At 44.9% G+C, this 24566-nt stretch overlaps 1 protein-coding gene across 1 annotated transcript; it reads left to right on the top strand.

Moving 5' to 3' along the window:
- The first annotated feature begins 15239 nt into the window (after nt 1–15239).
- On the top strand, nt 15240–17633 carry LOC133926949 (acyl transferase 10-like). The gene is made up of 2 exons (XM_062373134.1): nt 15240–15818; nt 16505–17633. Exons 1-2 carry the CDS (start codon nt 15327–15329, stop codon nt 17336–17338), a joined length of 1326 nt encoding a protein of 441 aa, XP_062229118.1. The 5' UTR covers nt 15240–15326; the 3' UTR covers nt 17339–17633.
- The last annotated feature ends 6933 nt before the right edge of the window (nt 17634–24566 follow it).

The following is a 24566-nucleotide window of genomic DNA, read 5'->3' as shown; positions in this document are numbered from 1 at the left end:
TTTAAGGTTCAACAAATGAAATGAATGTATAATTCTTTAGTCACATCTTACTATTGGAGTTATGAAGAGACCGATTAGAAGAATATACGCGCACACTTGTTCATCTCGCCGGAGCGAAGGGTGCAGGCGTACAACATATGCGTAAATGATCCGTCATAATCGGTCCAGTAGTTTGTGTAGGTGCAACATTCTTTTACAATTTTCATTCTTTTGCTATGTGAAAAGATGTCAAAGTTGTGTGTAATTCAAATAACCTCGTAAGTCTCATATGACAACTTAGATAAATTTGGCACCACTAGAATGGTGTATTGATGAAGAATGGAAAAAGATATTTTATGATGTTAATTGATGATATTTCTAGATTTTGTTGTGTATATTTGTTGAAAATAAAAGATGAGGCTCTAGACTACGTTAAAATCTATAAGGAAGAAGTTAAAAATAAAAAATAAAAGATTTAGGTTGGATCATGGTGAAGAGTATTTCTCTAATGATTTCGACTTATTTTGGAAGCAACATGATATTATTCATGAGAGGACATCTCTTTATTTGCCCCAATCAAACGAGGTTGCCAAAAGTAAGAGCTGCACCCTAATTGACTTGTTTAATGTCATATTAGAAACTGCAAGATTATATAAGTTATGGTGAGGAACATCTTGTTGATCTTGTATTATATTCTAAATAGAGTTTCTATTAAGAACAAGAGGAAAATTCCAAAGAACGGGAAGGTAGACAGCTATCACTTTCTTATTTATGCATTTAAGGTGTTTGGTAAAAGTCAATATACAAATAACTAAAAAGCGTAAACTAGAACCTAAACAATGGATTATATCTTTTTAGATATGCTTATTGAAATATTGCTTATAAGTTTTTAGTAGTTAAATATGAGATAATTGACATGCTTGTCAACATAATGATGAAGTCTCAAGGTGCTATTTTCCTTTAGAGCATGTTTTCTATTAAGGATATACATAATACTTTTAATCAAACTTTTGAGATGTTTCCTATGGAGTCAACGTGATCATCGGTAATACGGGAGATGGAGCTACCGGGTATAATAATTTACCTACGGTTATTTCAATGAGTCGGTATGTCGATCGGTGAACTGATACCTACTCTGCACACACACAAAAATACATCGGTCGAGACGACGAAGAAAAACGACGGAAATCTGTCGCAACACAGACGTCTCAATTAACGATAGTGCCGGGGCTAACGCCCTAGATGCGAGAAAGAACGGCCGCGAATAGAATGAACGGGCTGATGATCAGTTTGCCGGCCGGAATGATATATAGGGTGAGCGAAAGTGGACGTCCTGCTGCCTTCCTGGGAACCGTCGTCGTTTCTCACGTCGGTGGCGGAGCGGCGCCGGCTTGGCTGTCGTGTGTACCGTCGTCGTATCTCACTTCCGGAAGCTAGCCTAATTAAGCGAGGTTTTGCCGGCTGTTGTCCATAGGATTTGCGCCCCGGGCAGTCGCTGATTTCTAGTTGCCCCCTCTTGATCAACGATCTCGATCATGTGGCCGCCGGATCAAACAGTCAGGTGACAAGTCCCCTATCGAAATGGCAGCACAAGCGTCGTACAAAGAAAACCCCAATCGTGTTGTTTGCTTCAAATTCAAAGAGAAGGAAAGGAACCATGCCCTTGAGGGAGGCTTGGGACCGAGTATCGTGATTCCTGTTCGAGTCCTACCTAACCAACGAAGAGCTAGCCCCAGCTACGGACGGCTACTCCATCATTTGCGTGCGCACGCAACTGCTCACATTTCAATCGACGGTGACTTGCCCCGCCGATCCATCTCCATCTCCCAACAAAACTGAACTGTTGAATCGGTCGATGATTGCACCATCGGTTGCAATCAGCTCCGGAAGCACGCCGGCCAGTGAGCTCACTGGCTTTGCTGCAACCCAACAGAATTAAACGACTCCAGCAACGTGGTGTCAAGACTTTAAGTTCCATGACGAGGGGTAGTACCGGGTAGGAGTTGCTTTTTGCAACAGACGTCCTTGCGATACGGCAGGAAACACGATTGCGATGTGATCGTTCACCGATCGAACAGCTTACACAGATCGTGCATATTCCGGGGTAACCCCAACTGCTACATTGGCTGTACTAGAGACTACATGGGCAGTAGAGAATGAGACGTGTGATTAGGAATCTTTGGTTATTATAGCAATGGGTAGAGCTACCAATGTCGAACTTTTGACTATTTAACGCACGATGGGACTGCGGGCATACGTTGATCTATTCGAACTGTTGGCACTGAATATACAAATTTTCTCATATCAAATCTTAATTCAGTCGTTTCAACACGAAGAACTTTCATTTAAGAAATACGACTTTCAGCTCAAATATTTTATGTTTCAACTTTCAGCTCGAAATACCAACGACTAAGAATTAAACTTTAGACCCGAATATTTCAAATGGCTTTAACTAGTAAGTTTAGACATCCACATCAAATAAAGTCAAATTTTCAATTTAATTTTGGAGCTCTCATATATGGGGATCACATCCCCTTTGAACAAGCAAACACATCAATGACGAGGAAGTGTGGAGGAGGCCCTTGTTGGGGACACCGATAGGGCGGCATTCTGGGCACGGCTACAAGCAATGGGTTCTCAAGATCATTGAGATCTGAGATAGGTAAAAGGCGGAAAAGACAGCAATGCTATGGATCTAACAAGGCAGTGGAACCCAGTGCGTTCTTTCACCAAACCGGGTGGAATGTATCTGGTACAATGAAGATAAAACCGAACCGGGAAGATGAGGCATAGAGAAACAATCAGGGAAGGTAAAAAAACTCTGATAGCTAATTACACTTCAAATTGCCGACAAGCCGTGCATATTCTGGACCAACTACTTACATTGGTTGTAAGTTGTGCCCTACTAAGACTACATAGGCAATAGAAGTACCGTGACGTCAACCGTGGGTTGTTGTGTCGTACTAAGATGATGTCGACGCACTAACCAGATGCAATTATAAAGTTCCTCCAAAAAATGCAATTACAAATATTACCAAACAGCCCCAGTATTATAGCATTAATAGCAACCTTCGTACGGACTTTGAGCTGGTAGCTTTAGCTCTTCGACTGTTGAGCTTGCCATGCAATAATTGCAATTCCATGGTGTCCTTCGATCTCAGCCCGTTGAAATTGCAGTTTGCTTTCTTCACAAGTCGCTGTGAGGTTGTTAGGGGATGCCTCGATATATCATTGGGTTACTATGCCTCGATAGTACGTTGGCATCGCCGTGCTGGTTGCTTGCACTTGTTTTATACTGTACTTGCGTTAGGCCTTACCGCATGTGTTCATTTGCTGCGGGTCAAATTCACGTAGTAATCTGAGTGAAAGCGTATGATATTTCACGCGATGCAAAATCGATTGGCCAGTTAGGCATATATATGTTTTAGAGTACAACCGAGGGAGAGAAATCAGGAGATTCTATCTAATCCTGGTCATGCCAAAGAGATAGCTAACTAGCCATATCTGGAGCCGAGATATCCGGGCACCGTTGCCTATCCGGCGATGCGCGTAGGCGCGTGAAGTCCTGCGGACTTGAGACAGTAACGTGCACATGCACGATTACATGTCTAACACTCCCCCGCAGTCGAAACGGCAGAAGGACGAACGTTGAGGCTGGAGCGAAATTCCATGAAGACAGACGTCGGCAGCCCCTTAGTGAAGATGTCCGCGTACTGCGTAGAGGTCGGTACATGAAGAACACGAACCTGGCCAAGAGCGACACGCTCACGAACGAAGTGCAAATCGATCTCCACATGTTTGGTCCGTTGATGTTGGACCGGATTGGTGGAAAGATATACGGCACTGATGTTGTCGCAGTAAACAAGAGTAGTCCGGAGCACTGGAGAGTGAAGCTCGATGAGGAGTTGACGGAGCCATGTTGCCTCGGCAACGCCGTTGGCGACGGCACGATATTCGGCCTCGGCACTAGAACGTGACACGGTGTGCTGCCGCTTAGAGGACCATGAGACGAGGTTGTCACCAAGAAAAACACCGTAGCCTGAAGTGGATCGCCGTGTATCGGGGCAACCAGCCCAATCAGCATCGGTGTAAACAACCAAACTCTCAGGAGAAGTTTTCTGCAGCAGAAGGCCGTGATCAAGTGTGCCACGAAGATAGCGGAGAATACGCTTCACTAGTGCAAGATGAGGCACCCTCGGATCATGCATAAACAGACAGACCTGCTGAACGGCATAAGCAATGTCAGGCCGAGTGAAAGTCAAGTACTGCAAAGCACCGGCGAGACTGCGAAAATGAGTGGCGTCATCAACTGGATCACCGTCTCCAGACAGCTTCGAATGTGTGTCAACTGGAGTACTGCACGGCTTGCACTCGGACATGCCAGCTCGCTCAAGAATCTCAAGAATGTAGTGACGCTGAGAGAGAAGCATAGCATCATGCTGCCTGGTCACTGACAGTCCGAGAAAATGGTGAAGTGGCCCGAGGTCTTTCATAGAAAATTCATTCTGAAGGGCAGTGATGGTCCGACGAAGAAGAACATTCGAGGAGGCCGTAAGCACGATGTCATCCACATAGAGAAGCAAGTAAACCATGTCGGATCCTTGACGAAAAATGAACAATGATGTATCTGACTTCGCCTCAATAAAACCCAGAGAGAGAAGATGTGTGGCAAAGCGACTGTACCATGCACGTGGAGCCTGCTTGAGCCCGTAGAGAGATTTATTGAGACGGCATACATAATCAGGATGAGCCGAGTCAACAAATCCAGAGGGTTGCACACAATAAACTGTCTCGGAGAGAGTCCCATGAAGGAAAGCATTCTTCACGTCAAGTTGATGGACGGGCCAGTCTTGTGAGAGTGCCAGAGTCAAAACAGTCCTGATAGTAGCTGGTTTCACGACAGGGCTGAAAGTCTCGTCGAAGTCAATGCCGGGGCGTTGCGTGAAACCACGAAGTACCCACCGAGCCTTGTAGCGATCGAGAGACCCATCAGGATGAAGCTTATGGCGAAAGACCCATTTGCCAGTGACAATGTTGACACCGGGTGGTCGAGGTAGAAGGTCCCAAGTATCATTCACCTGAAGGGCATTGAACTCCTCAGTCATGGCAGATCGCCAATTGGGATCGGCAAGAGCCCCACGATATGTCTTCGGAATGGGTGAAAGCACTGTAGCAGTGAGATTCATCCTGTCTTTTGGTAACCGGAAACCTGTCTTTCCTCGTGTAGTCATGCGATGCGCGTTGACGACGGGAGGAATCGGAACCACCACAGGAGGTGCGGTGGTGTGGCTGCGAGCAGCCGGGGCTAGTGCATGGACCGGTGTGGGGTCCTTAGCATTAGCTGGAGGCGCGGCGCCAGAAGAGCCAGCGATCGAAGTTGCTGGCACGGGAGAGCTTGGCGCTGCACCAGAAGAGGTGGCGTCTAGGCCACCAACAGGAGTAGTGCCCAGGCCACCAGCAGGGACTGTCCCAGGCCCAGTACCGTGACGGGACCAAAGCTCCGGCATGCGCACAACAGGCGAGCGCGGGCTGGTCACGGCTGGAGGATCCTGGGGAGTGGCCGGGCCGGCACCGCTGGCAACAACCTGTGGAGGAGAACCAACAGGGGCAGCAGGGCCGGACCGGGAGGTACCTGCAGAAGTCCGCTGCCCAATGGGAAGCGGAAAACAATCCGTCTCCAATAAAAAGTCGAGGTTAGTGTCAACAGGAGAGGATCTGGCCTCTGATTCAGCAAAGGGAAAAGAGTTCTCGTCAAAAGTAACATGACGAGAAATAATGACTCTATTGGAGTGCATATCTAGACACCGGTAACCTTTGTGCTCGGAAGAGTAGCCAAGGAACGCGCACAGCGTAGAGCGAGGTGAGAGTTTGTTGGCAACGGTGGCAGAAAGGTTAGGGTAGCATCGGCAACCGAAAACCCGAAGATGATCATATGAAGGTGGCGAACCATACAAGGCATGGAAGGGGGTGGAAAGCTGTAGGGTTTTTGTAGGGTGTCGGTTGATGAGATAGGTGGCTGTACGAAGGGCCTCAACCCAATATTGGGGTGGCATGCTGGCTTCAATAAGAAGAGTGCGAACAATATTATTGGTAGTCCGGATAGCACGCTCAGCTTTGCCATTTTGTTGAGATGTGTATGGACAGGACATACGGAGAATAACGCCATGGGTAAGAAAAAAAGTGCGAGTGGATAGATTATCGAACTCGCGGCCATTGTCGCACTGAATGGATTTAACTGTTGTGCCGAATTGGGTGTGGACGTACGCAAAAAAGTGAGAAATTGTGGAGAAGGTTTCTGACTTTAAGCGCAGGGGAAACGTCCAAAAGAAATGTGAGCAATCGTCAAGGATTACTAAGTAATACTTGTAACCTGAGACACTGGCGACAGGGGAGGTCCAAAGGTCACAATGTATTAAATCGAAGTTCTTTGTGGCACGTGAACTGGAAGAAGAGAAAGGCAAACGAATATGTCGACCTAGTTGACAAGCATGACAAATTTGGTCCATGTTGCCATTATTACAAGAAATAGACGTGGAACGTGCTAAATGATGAAGGGCTTCGGCGCCGAGGTGACCGAGACGACGGTGCCAAAGGGTGGGGCTGGTAGCGACCAAGACCTGCGGATTGGGTGACGGCGGCAGCAGCGGGTAAAGATCTCCAGAGCTATTGCACCTGGCGATCACTTTCCTGGTGCGAAGATCCTTCACAGAAAGGCCATATGGGTCAAACTCGACGGAACAGTTATTGTCAATGGTGAAACGTCGAACAGAAATTAAGTTTTTGATGATTTGTGGTGTAACTAGCACGTTCCGAAGAGTGAAAGGACCATGCGCGGCAGGAAAATGTGTGGAGCCAACAGATGTAATAGGAAGCAAGGACCCATTGCCAACGATTATACTGGAAGGAAAAACGGTGGACGGAGTATGGTTGGTGGAAAGATTACCGGCGTCCGATGTCATGTGGTCGCTAGCACCCGAATCCATGTACCAGTTTGTAGACGGAGGCGGCGTCAACTGCATGGTGCTAAATGCATTGGCGAGAGCTGCTTGTTCCCATCCGCCGTGGCCACCGAGGCCGCCTATGGCAGGGGCGGTGTACTGGGGCGCACTAGGGACACCAGGAACATATGTGGGCATCCCATGCATAGCCCCCTGTGGTGTCGCACCAGGCCCGTAGGGAATGCCGTGGGGCGGGATGCCGTAGCCAGGCGGCATGGAGGCGTATCCGGCGTTCGCAGTGAACGCATGCGGCGCCTGCTGCTGCGACGAGGGGCGTGGCGCCTGGCCACCAGAAGAGCGTGAAGCGCCATGGTTGGGCCAGACTTGCACGGTGCCCGACCATGGGTTGAAGAAGGACGGCGGCCAGCCGCCTTGCTGTGTGCTGGACTTCCCATTGCCACCGCTGTTGCGGCGGCGACGATTGTTCGGCCGGTTCCCACCAGCCGTGGACGAGCCACTGTTGCTGCTAGGAGGAGGCACACGCACGCCACCCTGTGTGCTGGACGCGCCGCCAATGTTGGAGCCCGGTGCACCACTGGAGGAAGGGCGAGCGCCCGTGTTGCCGGTGGAGAGGAGAGCTGTCGATGGTGTGGAGGCCTTGTCGTTGAGCGTAATCTCCTCGAGGAGAAGATCGTTGCGGACATCGTCGAAGGACGGGAACGGCTTCTGGCGCTTGAGGAGGGCCGCCATATGGGTGAATCGCTCGTTGAGACCACGCAGTGTAGCCAGCACCAAGGTTCGGTCAAGGACGGGTTCACCCAAGCTGCCGAGCTGATCTGCCATTGTTTTAAGCTTGCGACAGTAATCAGAAATATTGAGATCACCTTGAATGAAAGTACGGAACTCCGTGTCGAGGATCATGGCGCGTGTCTCCTTGTTGCCGACGAACATGTCCTCGAGAGCAAGCCAGACCTCGTGGCTGGTGGCTTGCCGGTTGGTGTCGTAGGGGGTCATGACGCTCTCAAGGAGATTGGCGGAGATGGTGCCAAAAATCCAAGAGATCACGACACAGTCCATGCGATGCCACGGCGCGACGTCGGGGTAGATGGCGTCGGAGAGGACATGATCAGTGAGCGCGTACTTGCCGAGGGTGATGAGGTGGAGACCACGCCACTTCGGGTAGGAGGTGGAGCCGATCTCAAGAACAACAGGGACGAGGGCCTTGATGTTCATGACGGAGACCGCCTGGGCATGGAGGTTGGAGACGAGGATGGCGTCGGCTTCGGCAGCTTGGCGACGACGTTGGTCCTCGGCATCAGCAGCCTCCTGGCGAAGGCGTTCGGCGGTGATGAGTTCGTCGGCGCGGCGCTGGTCTTCCTGGGCACGCCGGTTGGCTTCCTCGCGGAGCTCCGCGATCTCCTTACGGAGACGTTCGAGCTCAGCCGTATCGCCGGTCATGGAGACGCGTGCGACAGAGCGGCGGCTAGGGTAAGTGCGGAAGCGATTTGGTCACAGGAGCTACGCTCGCTGATACCATGAAAGCGTATGATATTTCACGCGATGCAAAATCGATTGGCCAGTTAGGCATATATATGTTTTAGAGTACAACCGAGGGAGAGAAATCAGGAGATTCTATCTAATCCTGGTCATGCCAAAGAGATAGCTAACTAGCCATATCTGGAGCCGAGATATCCGGGCACCGTTGCCTATCCGGCGATGCGCGTAGGCGCGTGAAGTCCTGCGGACTTGAGACAGTAACGTGCACATGCACGATTACATGTCTAACACTGAGGATCAGGCGAACTGGAAGTGCAGTTGACAAAAACGGATCAGTAATTTGTGCAGAACAGTCTGGTTTCGCTGTAATACTGATTAATATGAAATGAAATAGGTCCTAAAATATACTAGTAACTAATCTCATGGATGATAAACTGATAATATAGTTAATTAAATGTCCCAGCACATAGAATTGTACCTATACTACGGCAGCCTACAGGTGAAGATTATGCTGTACGGCACCGACGAACGGAAGCGTGTGTATATATATATTCATTGGTGGAGGCCCCACACCCTCGCAGGGTCGAGATCGCGTCGTGGCATAGTAGTTTGGGACTTTTGCGTATGGACCCTTGGACCACCTTGTATCACTGTTTGGCACCATAGGGTCAACTCAAGGCGTAGTTGGTTATCATGCTTTCATGGAACAAAGTCATACCATACATCCAATTGATGGTAGGAAAAAATATACTATTGTGACTTTTTTAAGGCCATAGAATGATGATTGAAAATAATTTTGTTTCAAACGCTTGAAAAATAGAAAACCCGAGAATAATTTGGTTCTACATTCTAGCCGGGGATAGTTCTAGGCGCCACTAAAGCATTTCGTTCACACTCCAACCATGCATGTGGTAAAAGCTGATCAACAGAAACAGAAATCAATTATTTTTACTTGATCGCATCCAGAAATGTGGAACTTCGTATTATTATTTGCCCTGTGCAAATTATTTATTAGCTTAAATACCGTCAGGGAGCTGCCTTCACTGAAGAGTTCTTTCTCGATATATAGAGGTTGACGACAGGAAATGACAAGTAAATTTCAGATGCCTTATAGCACTGAAAAAGTGAAAAGTTAGAGAAACACCTTCTGTTTTCAGTCTACTGAAAACTAGACACACCCAAAAAATAACTATTTTGTTTTGCAAAATAGACGGGCGTTCCACTATATGTTTAAGGCAGTGTTTGATTACAGAATGTTCATGCAAACGAGATTTGAGTAGTGGACCTTTAATTCTCAGTTCTTTTAAATGCTAGGGCTCTTAAAGAGAAGCATGGAAGCTTCTTTTGCTAAGCTATCAATAATATGAGATGTTCGAAGTTTGATGCAAGCCAAGTAGAAAATTCGTGGATTTGAATGGTTACCTGTCTGATAGTTGAGAGATTCGATCTGAAGAGTTGGGAGATTCCATCAAGACCTGGAAATCAGAGAGGAAACTGCACCTGCAAAAAATTTGTCATTGGAATAGGCAGATGGACAGCCGAAGGGACAGAGCTTCTGCTTGATGTGCAGAAGAGGAACCCTGAAACTGAAAGTAGGGGTGCCCCACAACGGCGCAGTAATCGACAGGCGGCAAGACCGTCCTCGGTGCCGGTCTCACAAAGGGCGCAACACCGCTTAGTCCAGCAAGACCTGATCAACCCCGGCGACCAACTGGAGATGAGGCCATTCAGGTCTTACCTGAAGATGTACAGGACGCCGCTTCCTCCAAATGTGTCCTATATATTAAATTTATGCTTAATATTATTACGTCTAATATTTATAATTTTTATTGTAACACACGAGCATTTAGCTAGTCTCTACTGTATAAAATATGAATAGGTTCTCTCATCACTTGTTACTCTACTTTCCTCTTATCTAATAAAAACCTCTAAAATTTGAATAATTACCCGCTTTTACCACATGTCCTTCAGCCTCCCTTTCTAGTTACTGGCTACGGATATAGAACTCATTTTACTAATAAAAATAAATAAAAAATTTTGAAAAAAATTAGCAAATAATCTTCTCCTCCTTTTCGTATCTCATCTAAAATTAAATTACGGCATCGCTATTAACATATTCATTTAGCGACACTCCTATGACTCATCCACATCTCCATATATTAAGTTTGTACTTAATGTTATCCTATCTAATATTATTTTTATTGTAACACGTAAATACTTAGCTAGTTAATATATAAATCGGTGTTTTCAGGTCTTTAAAAAAAGCAGGAGTGCCCGAGCTGTGACCCTGGCACCATAGTGCAGTAAAGCAAAAATGTGCACTGGCAGCACTGAAGTTCGAAGCGCAATATCCGTCTGCCTTTTCATCAACATATAATCGTGTGTCTTGACACATTGCCATGCATATGCTTATGTCACCATATGGTCCGTCGATCTTAGCTCATACGAGGCCAGTGTTGAATTATGAAATCAAGTTGGGACATTACTTTATAAGCCAAGTTGTAGCGTGGTGTCTTATTTTTTTAACCAAGCTCAACCGTCAGGTTTGTAGATCTAAATTAGTCGGTGCAATCGCTATGCAGGACGAAACAGCGATAGATCAAAGTAAAGGGAGTCGGTGAGCTTTGCACCATGGTGCAGTAAAGAATCTGGAGTTCTAAGCGCAACCATCCCTACCTTTCCTCCAATAATCTGTGAAATAAAAGAAATGTAGTAGGAAGTTGGCACACAACCACAGATCCTGTTCCTACAAAACCATGCGCTGCTCACTGTGTAACACCACTCACACAGTCACACGTAGCTATCTGCTTCCACTTCGTCTGTACTTTACCACGGGACTTTTTTAAATAATATTTTTTGAAAAATTACAAAACTAATACTCAAAATCTGATATTTATATAAATAGATACCTATCAGCACACGAAGTGCCAACTAATACTAGTAGAAAAAATGATTTGGATAGACGGTTCAAAAACTCCGTACATGACACTTGTTTAAACCATTTGTATAAAAGAGTCTATACAAACCAGATTTATACATACAGTTTTTGAACCGTCTGTATAAATCATTTGTACAGATAACTTATTATTAAAACAGTTTGTACTAAGTATTCTGATCCTAAAAAAATCTAAAAATATATTTTTCCTTCCAACACCAGTCCCTTATATTATTATGTAGGCGTGATTGCTAGTCAACAATTTTTTACACGAAATACCACGAGTGCATTTTCTAGGAGTTAAACCCACAACCTCTAACCTCGTGCGAACATTCCTTACCGTCTGACCTATCGTTCATTGCTGGCCATTGTATAAAAATAATCTATATAACTTATATGCTCAAAATAAGTAGGACACTATTAGTACAGACAGTTCTAAACTTGATCATATGTACTAATTAGTATAGACAGTTCTAAACTTAGAACCGTCTATTAATGTCAATAGTACTGACGATTTCAAATTACAATCGTTTAGATAAAAAGGAATAGTATGGACGATTATAAACTATAACCGTCTATATTAATAGTATAACGGTTTTAGTTTAGAACTGTCTGTACTGTAGTATCCCACTTTATTGCAACTGCTCGTTGTTATTTTCTCAGATAGTTCTAGTTTGGAGCCGTCTGTGGTACCCTTTGTACATGTGGCTCTATAGATACGTTTATATAGAGGCATCCTACTAAATAGATTCTGTAGTTGTTGAAGGGCCTATCGATACACCACGTGCTGACATGCTACATGGCAATGGGCCCTAGGGATTGTCAGCATGCCGACAGGTCCTGTGTCCAGTAGACGATATTTAAAGAAAAGTTAATAAATTTTTCATATGATCTCATATTGAGATTATCTTTATACGAAAATTGTTCCTATCGATAATATCTATAACTTTATAATTGAACACTTTCTATTTGAATCTGTTTATATACCCAAAAAGTGACAAAAAATTCTGGATCTATTTTTCCATATCTGAAATTTATAACCATTTTTGGACATCTAAATGGATTCAAATGGAAAAGCGTTCAATCACAAAGTTATAGATATCGTCGATATATATAATTTTTATATAAAGATAATCTCCAACTGAAATCATATGAAAAAGTTATAAATTTTTCTTTAAATATCATCTGTGGGACACAGAACATATCGGCACACGGAGTGCCGATAGGGTTTAGGGTCCACTGCCACGTACCATAGTATGCGGTGTGCTTACATGTCTTATTTCTATAAATATCAGATTTTATATATTATTTTTGCAATTTTTCAATAATATAATATTATTTTAATAAAAATCCTAGCCACGCGCGTACCCTTTTTTCCTGCACGATTGGTATGGCTCCTGATAATTTTACAAGTGTAGACTAATGCCACATGCAATATGTATGGAGGAAAGTCCACGGAGGGCTGAGTGTTCAATTTTGAAATCAAATTAAGACGTTGCACTATAAGGCATGTGGAAATGATCTCCTGTCTAACCGAGATCAATCATCAGTTTTGTAAATCGAAACTATTGCGTGGCATGCATGGATTCACACAGAAGCTTAAGATATATATAGAGATAAATATATATATAGAGATAAATGCAACAACAAGTATACCCAAAAAGGTTAAAACTGTTAAAGAAAAGCGTGCAATAAACTTCAACAATCTCCCTCAGGTAAGCCTTCCTCCAGACCTATGGTGTGGATTAAAAGTGAGCTGCAATATTTTAAAAAAACTTCCCAAAAAGGTTAAAACTGTTAAAGAAAAGCGTGCAATAAACTTCAACAATCTCCCTCAGGTAAGCCTTCCTCCAGACCTATGGTGTGGATTAAAAGTGAGCTGCAATATTTTAAAAAAACTAACGCCATCAGAGCCAATTTGAAGGACGGTGACAATAGATCTTGTTAGAAAGAGTACCGGGAGGACGAGCTTCATATGTGATGGCAAAAGATCAATAACCACGAAGACGGTGCCAGATGTTATTGGAGAGTTGGTGTAATTAAGATGGCAGGTAGAAATTATGGGTGTGTTTGGCTCCGTTGCCGACTTGTCTCGTTCGGCAAGGCGAGCCTTGCCAGTGCTGGAGAGCGAAGCTGGTAAACGAGCGCAGGCAACAAGGCACCGTGAAACGGAACAAAACGTGCGAAATCTTGCCTAGCCTGGCAAGACAAGCCGCAGCAACGGAACCAAACGCGCCATATATATAAATCTATATTGGAGAGTTGGTGTAATTATATATAAATCCATCTAAGTACAAAAATTGTAGTCCAGTGGCAAAGACTCAAGGTGAGTTCGGGCGGACTAGCTTGGATCCCGTCCTACACACGTGGCTCCAATGAAACTAGGTAAGTGTGCCCTCGTCTAAAAAATAAAAGAATAAAAAGAAAAAAAGGTTGGTTGTGTCATTTTTTAGGCGAATACATAGTCCATCTTAAGGGTAGCATAAAATTGATAGTGCCTGTGAATGTCTTAAATAGAACCTGCTACAATATTAAATTGAACTATACACGCCAACTAGTTTATTAAAGAGCTTAAGATGAGTAGAAAATCTCGACAATATACTCTAACACTCTATCCCACTTATAGGATTGCCCAGGTCAATATGGTCGATTCGAAGTAGAGCACAATTTGTGTCATTAGCCATACTCGAATTCAATAACTTTACTCTCGTACCAACATATTAGGTTGCATGCACATACTTCAACAGATTTCAATAGGTGTAATTGCGATGAAAGAGGACGAACAACGGCAAGTGACATTAATGGAAGCTGTGGAGTGTGCACCACACTGCAGTTGGATCGAAAGTATTGAGTTCTGCGCGCAATATCTCCCAACCTTTTCATCCACAGTAATCACAATTATAAAAACGATAATGCTACTCTTTTTACGCTCATGCATCGGACCCTCAATCCAACAAGTAAAAAATTATAAAATATTATGTGGACATTTTCGTATGATATTTTGTTGCAATTTGTATTTTGCTGTATTGCAGGCTATATGTACAAATATTTTAGATGTTCAAATTTAATGTTTCATTCGTTATGGAAATTTATTTTCATAGTTATTTTCGTATATTGCATATCGGAATCTCTTGCGTACAAATTCGGACCCGAAAAATTATCTATTTGAGTTAGTTCCTATATTTTCGTATCTCTAATGTTTCAGATATTTAAATTTAATGCTTCTATAAATATTTTAGATGTTCAAATTTAATATTTCAGATGTTATGAAATTTATTGTCATAGTTATTTTCGTATGTTGCATCTCGGAATCTCTTGCATACAGATTTGAACCCGTAAAAATTATCCATTTGAGTTAATTTCTATATTTTCGTATCTCCAATGTTTCAAATGTTCAAATTTAATGTTTCAGACGTTATGAAAATTTATTGTCATAGTTATTTTCGTATGTTGCACTCAATTCTACACCACATAGGTTTTTGCTTGAAATGTTGCATGCAATATGACGGAATGTTGCGGAGAAAATTTTTCTCTCGAAATCGAATACATACAATAAGCTATTTTGGTATATTTTTTTATGTTACAAACGTTAACTTCAAATGTTGCAAACGCTATTTTTAGATGTTGCAACGGACTATTAATTGAATCAGATGATGAATCGGCCGTCCACGAGATGTTGCGTGTAATGTATCAACATGTTGCGGTGAGAATTTTTCGCTTTGAATCATGCGGCTATGAGGTAGTTTAAGTAGTCTGATCCGAAGACGTGGAATCGTCTGGTGCTACGGCCCGGATGGAAGGTTGGGGTGCTAGGGGCGTCGTTATAAAAAGTGCAGTAGGAAGTTGGCGCACAACTACCGTTCCCGCCCCTATAAAAACCCTGAACTCTTCGCCGTGTAACCCCACCCACACCGATCGAGCCGTCTGCCTCTGTTGGCTTCCTGCGCCCTTCACGACGCACCAAGATCAAGAAAGCCATGGGCGTCTTCTCCGTGACCAAGCTGTCCGAGGGCCCCGTGCGGCCGTCCGCCGCCACGCCGTCGGAGACGCTGCCCCTGGCCTGGGTCGACAGGTACCCGACGCACCGCGGCCTCGTCGAGTCTGCGCACGTGTACCGCGCCGTCCCGCGCCCGCGGCTGGCCCCGGCCGCGAACGGGGAGGCCGAGGCCGACGCGAAGGAGGCGGCGAAGAAGCAGAAGTCCCCGGGCGCGGTCGTGCGCGGCGCACTCGCGGACGCACTGGTGCACTACTACCCGTTCGCGGGGCGGATCGTGGAGGACGTGCCGGGCCGTCCCGCCGTCCTGTGCTCGGCCGAGGGCGTCTACTTCGTGGAGGCCGCCGCGAACTGCACCCTAGCCGACGTGAACTTCCTGGAGAGGCCGCTGCTGCTCGGCAAGGAGCAGCTCGTGCCGTGCCCATCGCCGGAGCTCTGGCCCGTCGAGCCGCACAACAGCCTCGCCATGATACAGGTGCGTGGGGTTACTTATTAATTGTTCACGCTTTGCATTGCACCATGCTTCCTTCTTCTTTTCATGTGTCTTGGGCTCTTGGCACGCGTGAGAAGACACAAGAGAGAAGCAGTTGGACCGCAGGAAATTAAAAAGTACAAAAAAATTAATTTTGTGCAAAGCGAACTACATATTGGCACGGAAGTAAATACAGGTGTGTTAGTTGCTCCTGTGTTATTTGCAGGAGTGTACGCAAAACAATATCGAGGTCTTTGGTATCTCTTCGATGACCATGCATTTGCATATACACTAGCTTTGAACAAAACAGAACTCATTGTTAGTGGCAGTAAATCATTACCCGTTTTTAAATTGATACTGCGAAATCGATAGTGATAGTCATCGCATCACCGGTTTTATAGCATAAACTGATTTTGATAATCAGTCCCGAATCCTATATGAGCTGTGGTTGGTTTGTTTTTAAGGAACCGAAAATATTTGGGGTGGTTGCGATTTGACGTTTCTATAGTAGTGATTCTGCCCAAAGAATTACTTTGAAATCTGACAGCTAAGACCCCTAACAGAATACTACTGGTAAGTCAATTATATTAGCTAGTGATGGTCGTAAACAACTAAAACAAGCAACAAGAGCATGGCTGCATGACCGAGCCTGACCCACACACCTTGTGTGTATTTGATGCCGTGATTAGGTCACTACGTTCACCTGCGGCGGCTTCGTGGTCGGCCTGCGCACCAACCACGCGGTGGCGGACGGCACGGGCGCAGCCCAGTTCCTGAACGCCGTCGGGGACCTAGCCCGCGGGCTGCCGGAGCCCCTCGTCAAGCCCGTCTGGGGCCGGGACATCTTCCCTGACCCGGACATCAAGCCCGGCCCGCTCCCAGAGCTGCCCGTTCTGGCTCTCGAGTACATCGCGTTCGACTTCCCGACCGGCTACCTTGACAAGCTCAAGTCGCAGTACGCGGCGTTCACCGGCGGCAAGCTCTGTTCCGGCTTCGACATCGTCATCGCCAAGCTCTGGCAGTGCCGGACACGGGCCATCGAGCCCGCCCCCGGAGCGGACGTCAAGCTCTGCTTCTTCGCCAGCGTCCGCCACGTGCTGAAGCTGGAGCCGGGCTACTACGGCAACGCCATCTTCCCCGTGAAGGTGTCGGCGCCGGCGGAGAAGGTTGCGGGCTCGTCGGTGATCGAGATCGTCGGCATGGTGCGGGAGGCGAAGCGGCGGATGGCCGAGGACTGCCTGAGCTGGGCCGAGGGCCGCAACGGCGGCCACGACCCGTTCCAGATGACGTTCAACTACGAGTCGGTGTACGTGTCGGACTGGAGCAAGCTCGGGTTCTCCGACGTGGACTACGGGTACGGCATGCCGATGGCGGCCGGCCCGCTGGTGAACTGCGACCTCATCGCGTCGGTCATCGTCATGAAGGCGCCGGCGCCGCTCGCGGGGACGCGGCTGCTGGCGAGCTGCGTCACCAAGGAGCACGCCGACGACTTCGCCCGCAGGATGAGGATGGACCTCGTCTGAGCGTGCACGCATGCTCCCAAGAATTGAACGAAGTCGACCGTACGTACGTATCAGAGATATGCGCGCTATGAATATGCATGGTAATTATATATTGTATATATTTCCTGTGAATGAGATGGCGCTACATGTACGAACAAATTTTCATGTTGCTGAACGCTGAGGGACGAAACAGCTTGCATCAGTCAGTGCTGAAAACAGAAGCTAGTTTCGTGCAAGTTTTGTTCGTACACTTAGCAACACGCTATTTATTGGTTACTGCAAAGTCAACTATACATGTTGTATGTATTTGAGTCGATGATTTTGTGTAACAATGTAATAAATTCAGTGTGTACATAAACTATTTGTGGGCTGGATAATTCCGTGAGGTAGTCAAATCCTCCCTCCTATTTTGCTTGGCGTTCTAGAATCTTATGACTAAATTTGTATTTGAAAATGTTTTGGTAAAAGTATAATTTATTACTATTTATTGATATAAAATTATAAAAAATAGTGGTCAAAGACGGCAAAAAGTCAAAAAGATCAAATAGGGAGAAAAAAAAAAGGAGAGTACTCAAAATCGTGTGTCACAAAATCACTAGTATTAGCGTGCTAGAGTAGTTGAAGTGTAAATACATGTTCCCGTTCTTGTTAACAACGAACATTATAAGTTATGTACCTTCCTGCAGTTTTCATGCCGCTTTCGTTCATTTGCTTCCCTACGACAACTTCACAAGGTCTTCCTCGGAGAATGATGTTGACAATAAGTTCATGATTAAATCTCTCTACCTACGAACGTACTGGTGCAGCAATCTGCATAACAGTACACCGAGGGAAAGCTTGCTTTCTTTCTTGCAACAAACGCCAGGGTGTAGAATGATTTGCAGATGCCCCGGAAAGAGGTGACAACTTTCTAGCACACGTTCGTCCTGGCCGTGTTTTTTTACCGCTAAATAAAATTTATGAGAAATCACCGATAAATATGATTTATTAGGTATACTAGATAATACAATAAAAAGCAAGATACAAGTTCCATGCCACTCGGGTAGCTCAAAAGCCTGCCCATCATATCCCAATCTATTCTTGAACCTTAAACTTTTTCTTCCGGATGGTCTTCCTGGTATTTGACTTCATATTTAACATCTTTTTCATGGTTCATGACCTCCGGCTCGAAGTAGTCTTCAATTCCATTTGTTTGGTAGACGAAGTTGAGGTTTACATCTTATCCCTCTATAGCAAGAAGGTTTATAAATATGAGTACAAAGGTACTTAGCAAGAACCATAATAGCACTCAGCAAACAACATAAATAAGGGATATTCTCAATGTTATCAATAAATACTCAAGGTTACTCAAGGGATAACATGATGCATGTTTTGAATAGTGTTGAGAGGAACGGTGACATCCTAAGAAGAGGGTAAATTAAGATATTTAGAAACCTAACTGGCTCTAAAAACTTCAAAAGATAAATTTATCTTAATTTCTATCTAAATGTGTTCTAGTTTTATCTAGTGTGTATACTCTACCGCTCAAAAGAGTTTTGCAACCAATAGTCAATCCTAGCAAACTACTCTAGAAAGATAAATGCACAAATGTAGATTGCAAATATGTAAATATGGTAGAGAGAGTAAACTCGGTACAAAGGATTTTTATCCTATGGTACCAATGGCATGAATACCACTTCTAGTCCACGTTGGAGCTCCATAAAGGATATGCTTCTAGTCGGCACTTGATCACGGCTCTTGAGTCACCAAGCCACCAAAACAAGGCCTCAAACTAGATGAGCCACCAAGACACCAAGTCAAGGTCTCATCACTAACCTCTTTTCCAGTCATTTACCGCAGTTATCACTTTGGAGCTTGAGCCACAAAGGTAAGGGTCTCCGCATCCCCATACAATCGTCTTGCCGCCGCTCCACACTAAATCGAAGGGTCAACAAGCTTGCCAGCGAGTCACCAACATTGCAAGGTGTTGGCGTATCTCTTGGTACAAGTTAGGATCACTTCTTAATCCACTCTCTAGACAGCTATCACCTAGCAATACTCTTTCTAGACCTATAAGCATTAATCACTCACTAATTGTTGTGCTTAAATGCCTTAGATTTAAGCACTTAGGTAGTTTAGATGTCTTTTCAAGTATGTATGAGCTTCCTCTAGACTCCAGCAGCATGCCACACCTTCAAAAGACTGAGTGGATGGGTATTTATAACCTCAAACTTTGGGGCTAGTTCAACGTGTGAAAAAAACGAATTAGCATATTCAATTAGAAGAATGCTCACTTGAGGTAACCCTTAAGGATCTAGCGTTTATGATCATATGGTTGGAAACCATAACCCAGATGCACGTCGGTTGCTCTTAACTGCCCCCTTACTTTGGTAGAGGTTGTGGTTGTTTTTGGTTAGTTGAAAAAAATTTGAACAATTCAGATTATATTTTCTACTATCTAACATTTCATTAATGTCTAAAAAAGGTACATAAGTTGTTAATCAGTTTGCTTGAATTTCAAGAATAAAGATATTATGGGGAAACCTAGGTAAAAAGAAAATTAGGCCAAGAATATCGTAAAGCCCAAATAAGCCTAGCCCTGGCCCTAGCTATGGTAGAGCCCTAGCCCAGATCAATCCCAGCCCAGCCCTAACCTAGCCCAATCCTGGCTCAGCCCAACTCAACCTAGCCCCAAAGGCCCAGGTGACTGGCTAGCCCTTGCCTTGACCTCCCCCGACTGATCGAGTTGGGTCAATAGGCCACGCCCAATTTCTTCTCTCCTTTCTATTCATCCCCCTTTCTCTTCTTGGCTCCTCCACCTAACAGTCTCCTTGGCCCCGCCATTGGCCATTCTGCCTCCTCCTCCTCCTCTATGGTTCAGCTCTAGTGACTCGACTGCCTCCTCTTTGACCAATTCCTCTCGATCAAGCCTCTATCCTACGGATGCCATAGCTGATTAGGGAGCTAGGATTTAACCCTAGTCGGCCCAAATTTTCCATCCATGGCAAACTCATCAGCTCGCTGTCGTGTGGGTGACATCCTATGAATCCTCTAACACCTTCTAATTCCTCCTCTCTATCGTTGCTCGGTTTATTAGGGAGTTATGGTTTAACCCTAGCCTAGCCCACTCGATGGCCATGGCAGTCCTCGACGGCATCACCATCATGCTGGTCCTCCTCGGCTTCTTCGACGTTGACATTTTCTACCCTGAGCTCCTTCTCTACCTTCCCTTGTCTTGAGGTAGGGTCTAGCCCCAGGGCCCGACCGTCGCCGCTGTGACTTGCGGCGTTTGTCACTGCTAGTGGCTGCACGTCAGTCTACTGGTGATCATGAGACATAGTGGACTTTGCCCTATGCTACTCTGGCCACCTTGGCCCTTCTCTCTAGGCCTAATCATTGTGCTAATCCCCCATGGTTTGGTTTAATCTACACTGAAATGCTATATGATGCATGACTCTAGTGCTTTATTCTACTCTGTGATGCTGATTAATTGTTGGTTGTTGCCATGATGGTGTGATGCTTGATGATTAGAGCTTAAGTTGCATGATCTCTATGTGATTAAACTTGACAAGGATATATATATTTTATTATTATTATTATTATTATTATATTCTATAAATACAATATATCTAAGAGGTATATGATGATCCTGCATACCTTACTCGATTCGGTGCATATCGTAACCACCACGGAGAAAGGCATAGAGATAAGATACAAGGTGTCGTAAAAAATATAGGGAAGTTATCCCTATTTCTTATGGGCTCCTAGATATCTGGGATATCGACAGTTTTGAAAGATTATGCCTAAAGGAGTATGTGTATGGTACGCTCGAGTTACCCAGACTATAAAAAGAGGGTAGGGGTACAAGCCCCATAGAAACTTGCACCTTCAGATCTACAAAGCCGCGAGACTCCAGAGCAAGCCTAGTCAGGTAGAAACATCAACACCCATTGAAAAACCATGGCAGAAAAATCCACTTTTGACTACGTCTTTAGTAGTAGGAACATAGAGAAATATGCCCAGTTTCTTAGGACTAGATTCATACACACCCCCTGTTGTAAACTCTAACCCTGAGATTCATCAAGGCAAGACATGACGTAGGGTTGTTATCCACTCAGAGGCCTAAACCTGTATAAAACCCCATGTCCTTCATTGTAATATTCTTCTATGACCATGCATGTATCCCTGTAGTTACATTACAAATATTAGCAGTCGTGTACAATTCCTCGACAGCTGGCACCGTCCATGGGGAAACAAGTAGATCAATCGACGTCAGAAGATATCACGTCTCATGTCATGGCTGACATGGATCTGGGGTCCTATTGTGACTTCGAACTTAACATCTATGCCAAGCCAGACGAGTTACCGGAGATCAGTCGACCTTCAAAGGCAACCTGCAACAGGTTGACTTCCAAGTCCATTGGTCAAGACAGTCACCAAAGCGATTGTATGAAAAAGGGTTTGGATCACCCGACTACCAATCATGTTCCCCCTCTCTATGGTGTTAGCTACTGAAGAATCGAGGGATCAGAGTTTGATTCTTCTTCCCCATCATCTTCCTCTCATTCTTACAGTTGGGAGCCATCAAGTCAGAGACGCTCCCAAGAGTCCTGCCAACCCTGTTGGCAAGAACGGCTTACCTACAGACACTCCTCCGCAAGGGGGAGTGCCCATGAATCCTAGTCTCGAGCCCCTGTGAATGCTAACCTTGGACAAGGTCAAGGTAACAAGAACACTCTAAATAACCAAAACATGTCCGGCCAGTTCAATAGTGCTCATCTTGTCTCCACCATAGCCCGACAACTCGAGCATGCTAGGTCCCTCCTCTTCAACATCCTAAAAGAAGGCCTTGAAAGACCAGTCAGTGCCTACTGGATGCAAGAGATCACATGATGCATCGCCAGGGCCTAGCAGCAGCGGAGGCATCGGCCCAACATGTTCAAAAGAGCAACATGCCTCATGTTAGCCATAACCAGTCCGTGAATTGAGGAAACCAGCAGAGGCGTGCTCTAGAGAACAGTCCCTCTCATGCTCAAAGGGATCTCCATTCTAAGACCTTCACTAAGGATTCAAGAGGAGACTAACGTCGCAAAGACAGAAGTCGATGCAGCAAGATGGGGGATCATGCGAAATCCTTTGGAAGACCTCGCCAGGTTTCTAGGATCCAGGCTTAGCTAGATTTTGAGGGTCGGGAAGACGATTATAGCAGACTGAGAACTTTTGTGGTTACCGGGTGTTGAGCTTTCAACCCCTCCCCCCCCCCCCCAAACTCAAATCAGTGCGCTGGCCGAGTAGATTCTGACCTGGAAACATTGAGAAATATAATGGAAATGCTAACCCAATGGAGTTTATTCGTATCTACACAACTACAATCCAAGCCACTAAGGGAGATGATCAAGTCAAGGCCAACTACCTTCCCACTGCTCTTGAAGGGTTAGTCAAGACATGGTTGGCCAATCTACCTCCAGATCACTTTCTGGGCACATCTATGTGAATTTACAGGGGATGTACAAGTGCCCTAGGAAGGAAGACTATCTCAATCGGCTCCAACATGGACATCCAGTCATCAAGTGATTCAATAACATAAGAAACATAATCCTGGAGATTACTGATCCCTCAATCATTTGCTCTTTCAGACAGGGCATACAAGATCAAATGTTAACCAAAAACATGGCAATGCAACCTCCTCGAGATGGCATGTGCAAGTTCCTAGTTGAAATCCCGTACATAGAACGCTTCGAGCTGGCTGATTGTTCATCTATCAAGAGGCTATCGCCTAGAACCAGTCGATGGACAAGGGTGATAAGTTACCTCAGTCTAGCAAGAAGGCTGAGTGCTCCAAGTCGACTAAGAATCACAAGTCCAGCAAGAAAGTGGACAAGGCCAAGAAGAGGAAGAAGACCGACAACCATATTGTCATGGTCATGTCCCATGAAAAGATCTACACATCCTAGAAGACCCCTTATAAGGGAAAGAAACCTTCATCCAGGGATAATTCAAAGAAGAGATGGTGTTCCATCCACAAATCAAACACTCGTGACTTGGAAAACTGTCGAGTCAGGCTCAAGCAACTAGAACAGTAGCAGAAGGGCCAACACTCAATAATTCATAGGAGCACAAGCCCCATAGCAACTCACACCTTCATATCTATGAAGCCACGAGAACCCAGAGCAAGCCTAGTCGGGTAGAAACATCAACACCCATCAAAGATCCCCAACAGAAGAAATCCTCATCCAGTTAGGGCTTTAGCAGTAGGAACACAAAAAATCTGCATAATTTCTTAGGACTAGATCCATACACACTCCCTATTGTAAACTATGATCCTAAAATTAATCAAGACAAGATAGGGCATAGGGTTATTATCCATTCGGAAGTCCGAACCTTTATAAAACAACGTGTCCCTCTTTGTGATATTCTTATATGACCATGCATGTATTTCTATATTTACATTATAAATATTGGCAGTCGGGTACAATTCCTTGACAACACCTAACTGGTTATATGTCAATTGGGCTATTTTGGTAATTTTGGTTGTGGCATTTGGTAATTTGGGTGAAAATGGAGGCTACGTGTGAAGGAAATAATTAATTAATGAATTATTATTATATTGAAAATTATGGTATTCTTGCTTTTGGATCCTTGGCAATTATCTGATATTGCATAAGGACCCTAGGTAAGTTGGTTTGGGCTTTTCTCACTGTGGCTTATTTGATTTGCTATTTTCTATAAGTTTAGGGGCTTTTCTACAAAAGGTCATGACTTTGAATTTCTAGATTTTTGGCTCTTTGGTTGGATTTTATAAATGCCATGATCATTTATTTGTGAGCTGGAAAAAATAATCACAAGTAAATAACCATAGGAAATTTGGGTAATGATAGGACAATGGGTTTTACCATACTTAGCCTCTAAAAAAACGCTCTCTACAGAGAAGCAGACATTTCCTTACAAATATCACTCCTCGGTGCATTCTTGTATGTATGCATGTATGTATGACAATACCAATGTAAGGATCAAGGATTGTATGTATGGAACATGTATACGTATGTAAACATAAACATATGATAGGAATGAAAATGAAATGAAATGAATGTTGTGAGCACAAGAGTCCGATGGTCTATGTCCAACTAAGAGCTGCAACCGACTAACAATAGTGTGAAAACCCTACTAGGCTACTGCTGGAATCGCTGCATGTTCAACACGTTCACATCAATGCGTAACGTCCCATTCAGCACTTAACAGACTAGCTAAAACATGGGGCATCAAAGTCTGT

Source organism: Phragmites australis, chromosome 8 (genome assembly GCF_958298935.1).
Source record: "Phragmites australis chromosome 8, lpPhrAust1.1, whole genome shotgun sequence".
Lineage (NCBI taxonomy): Eukaryota > Viridiplantae > Streptophyta > Magnoliopsida > Poales > Poaceae > Phragmites > Phragmites australis.
Note: the sequence above shows the minus strand (reverse complement) of the source record. Positions and strands in the feature narration are given on the sequence as shown.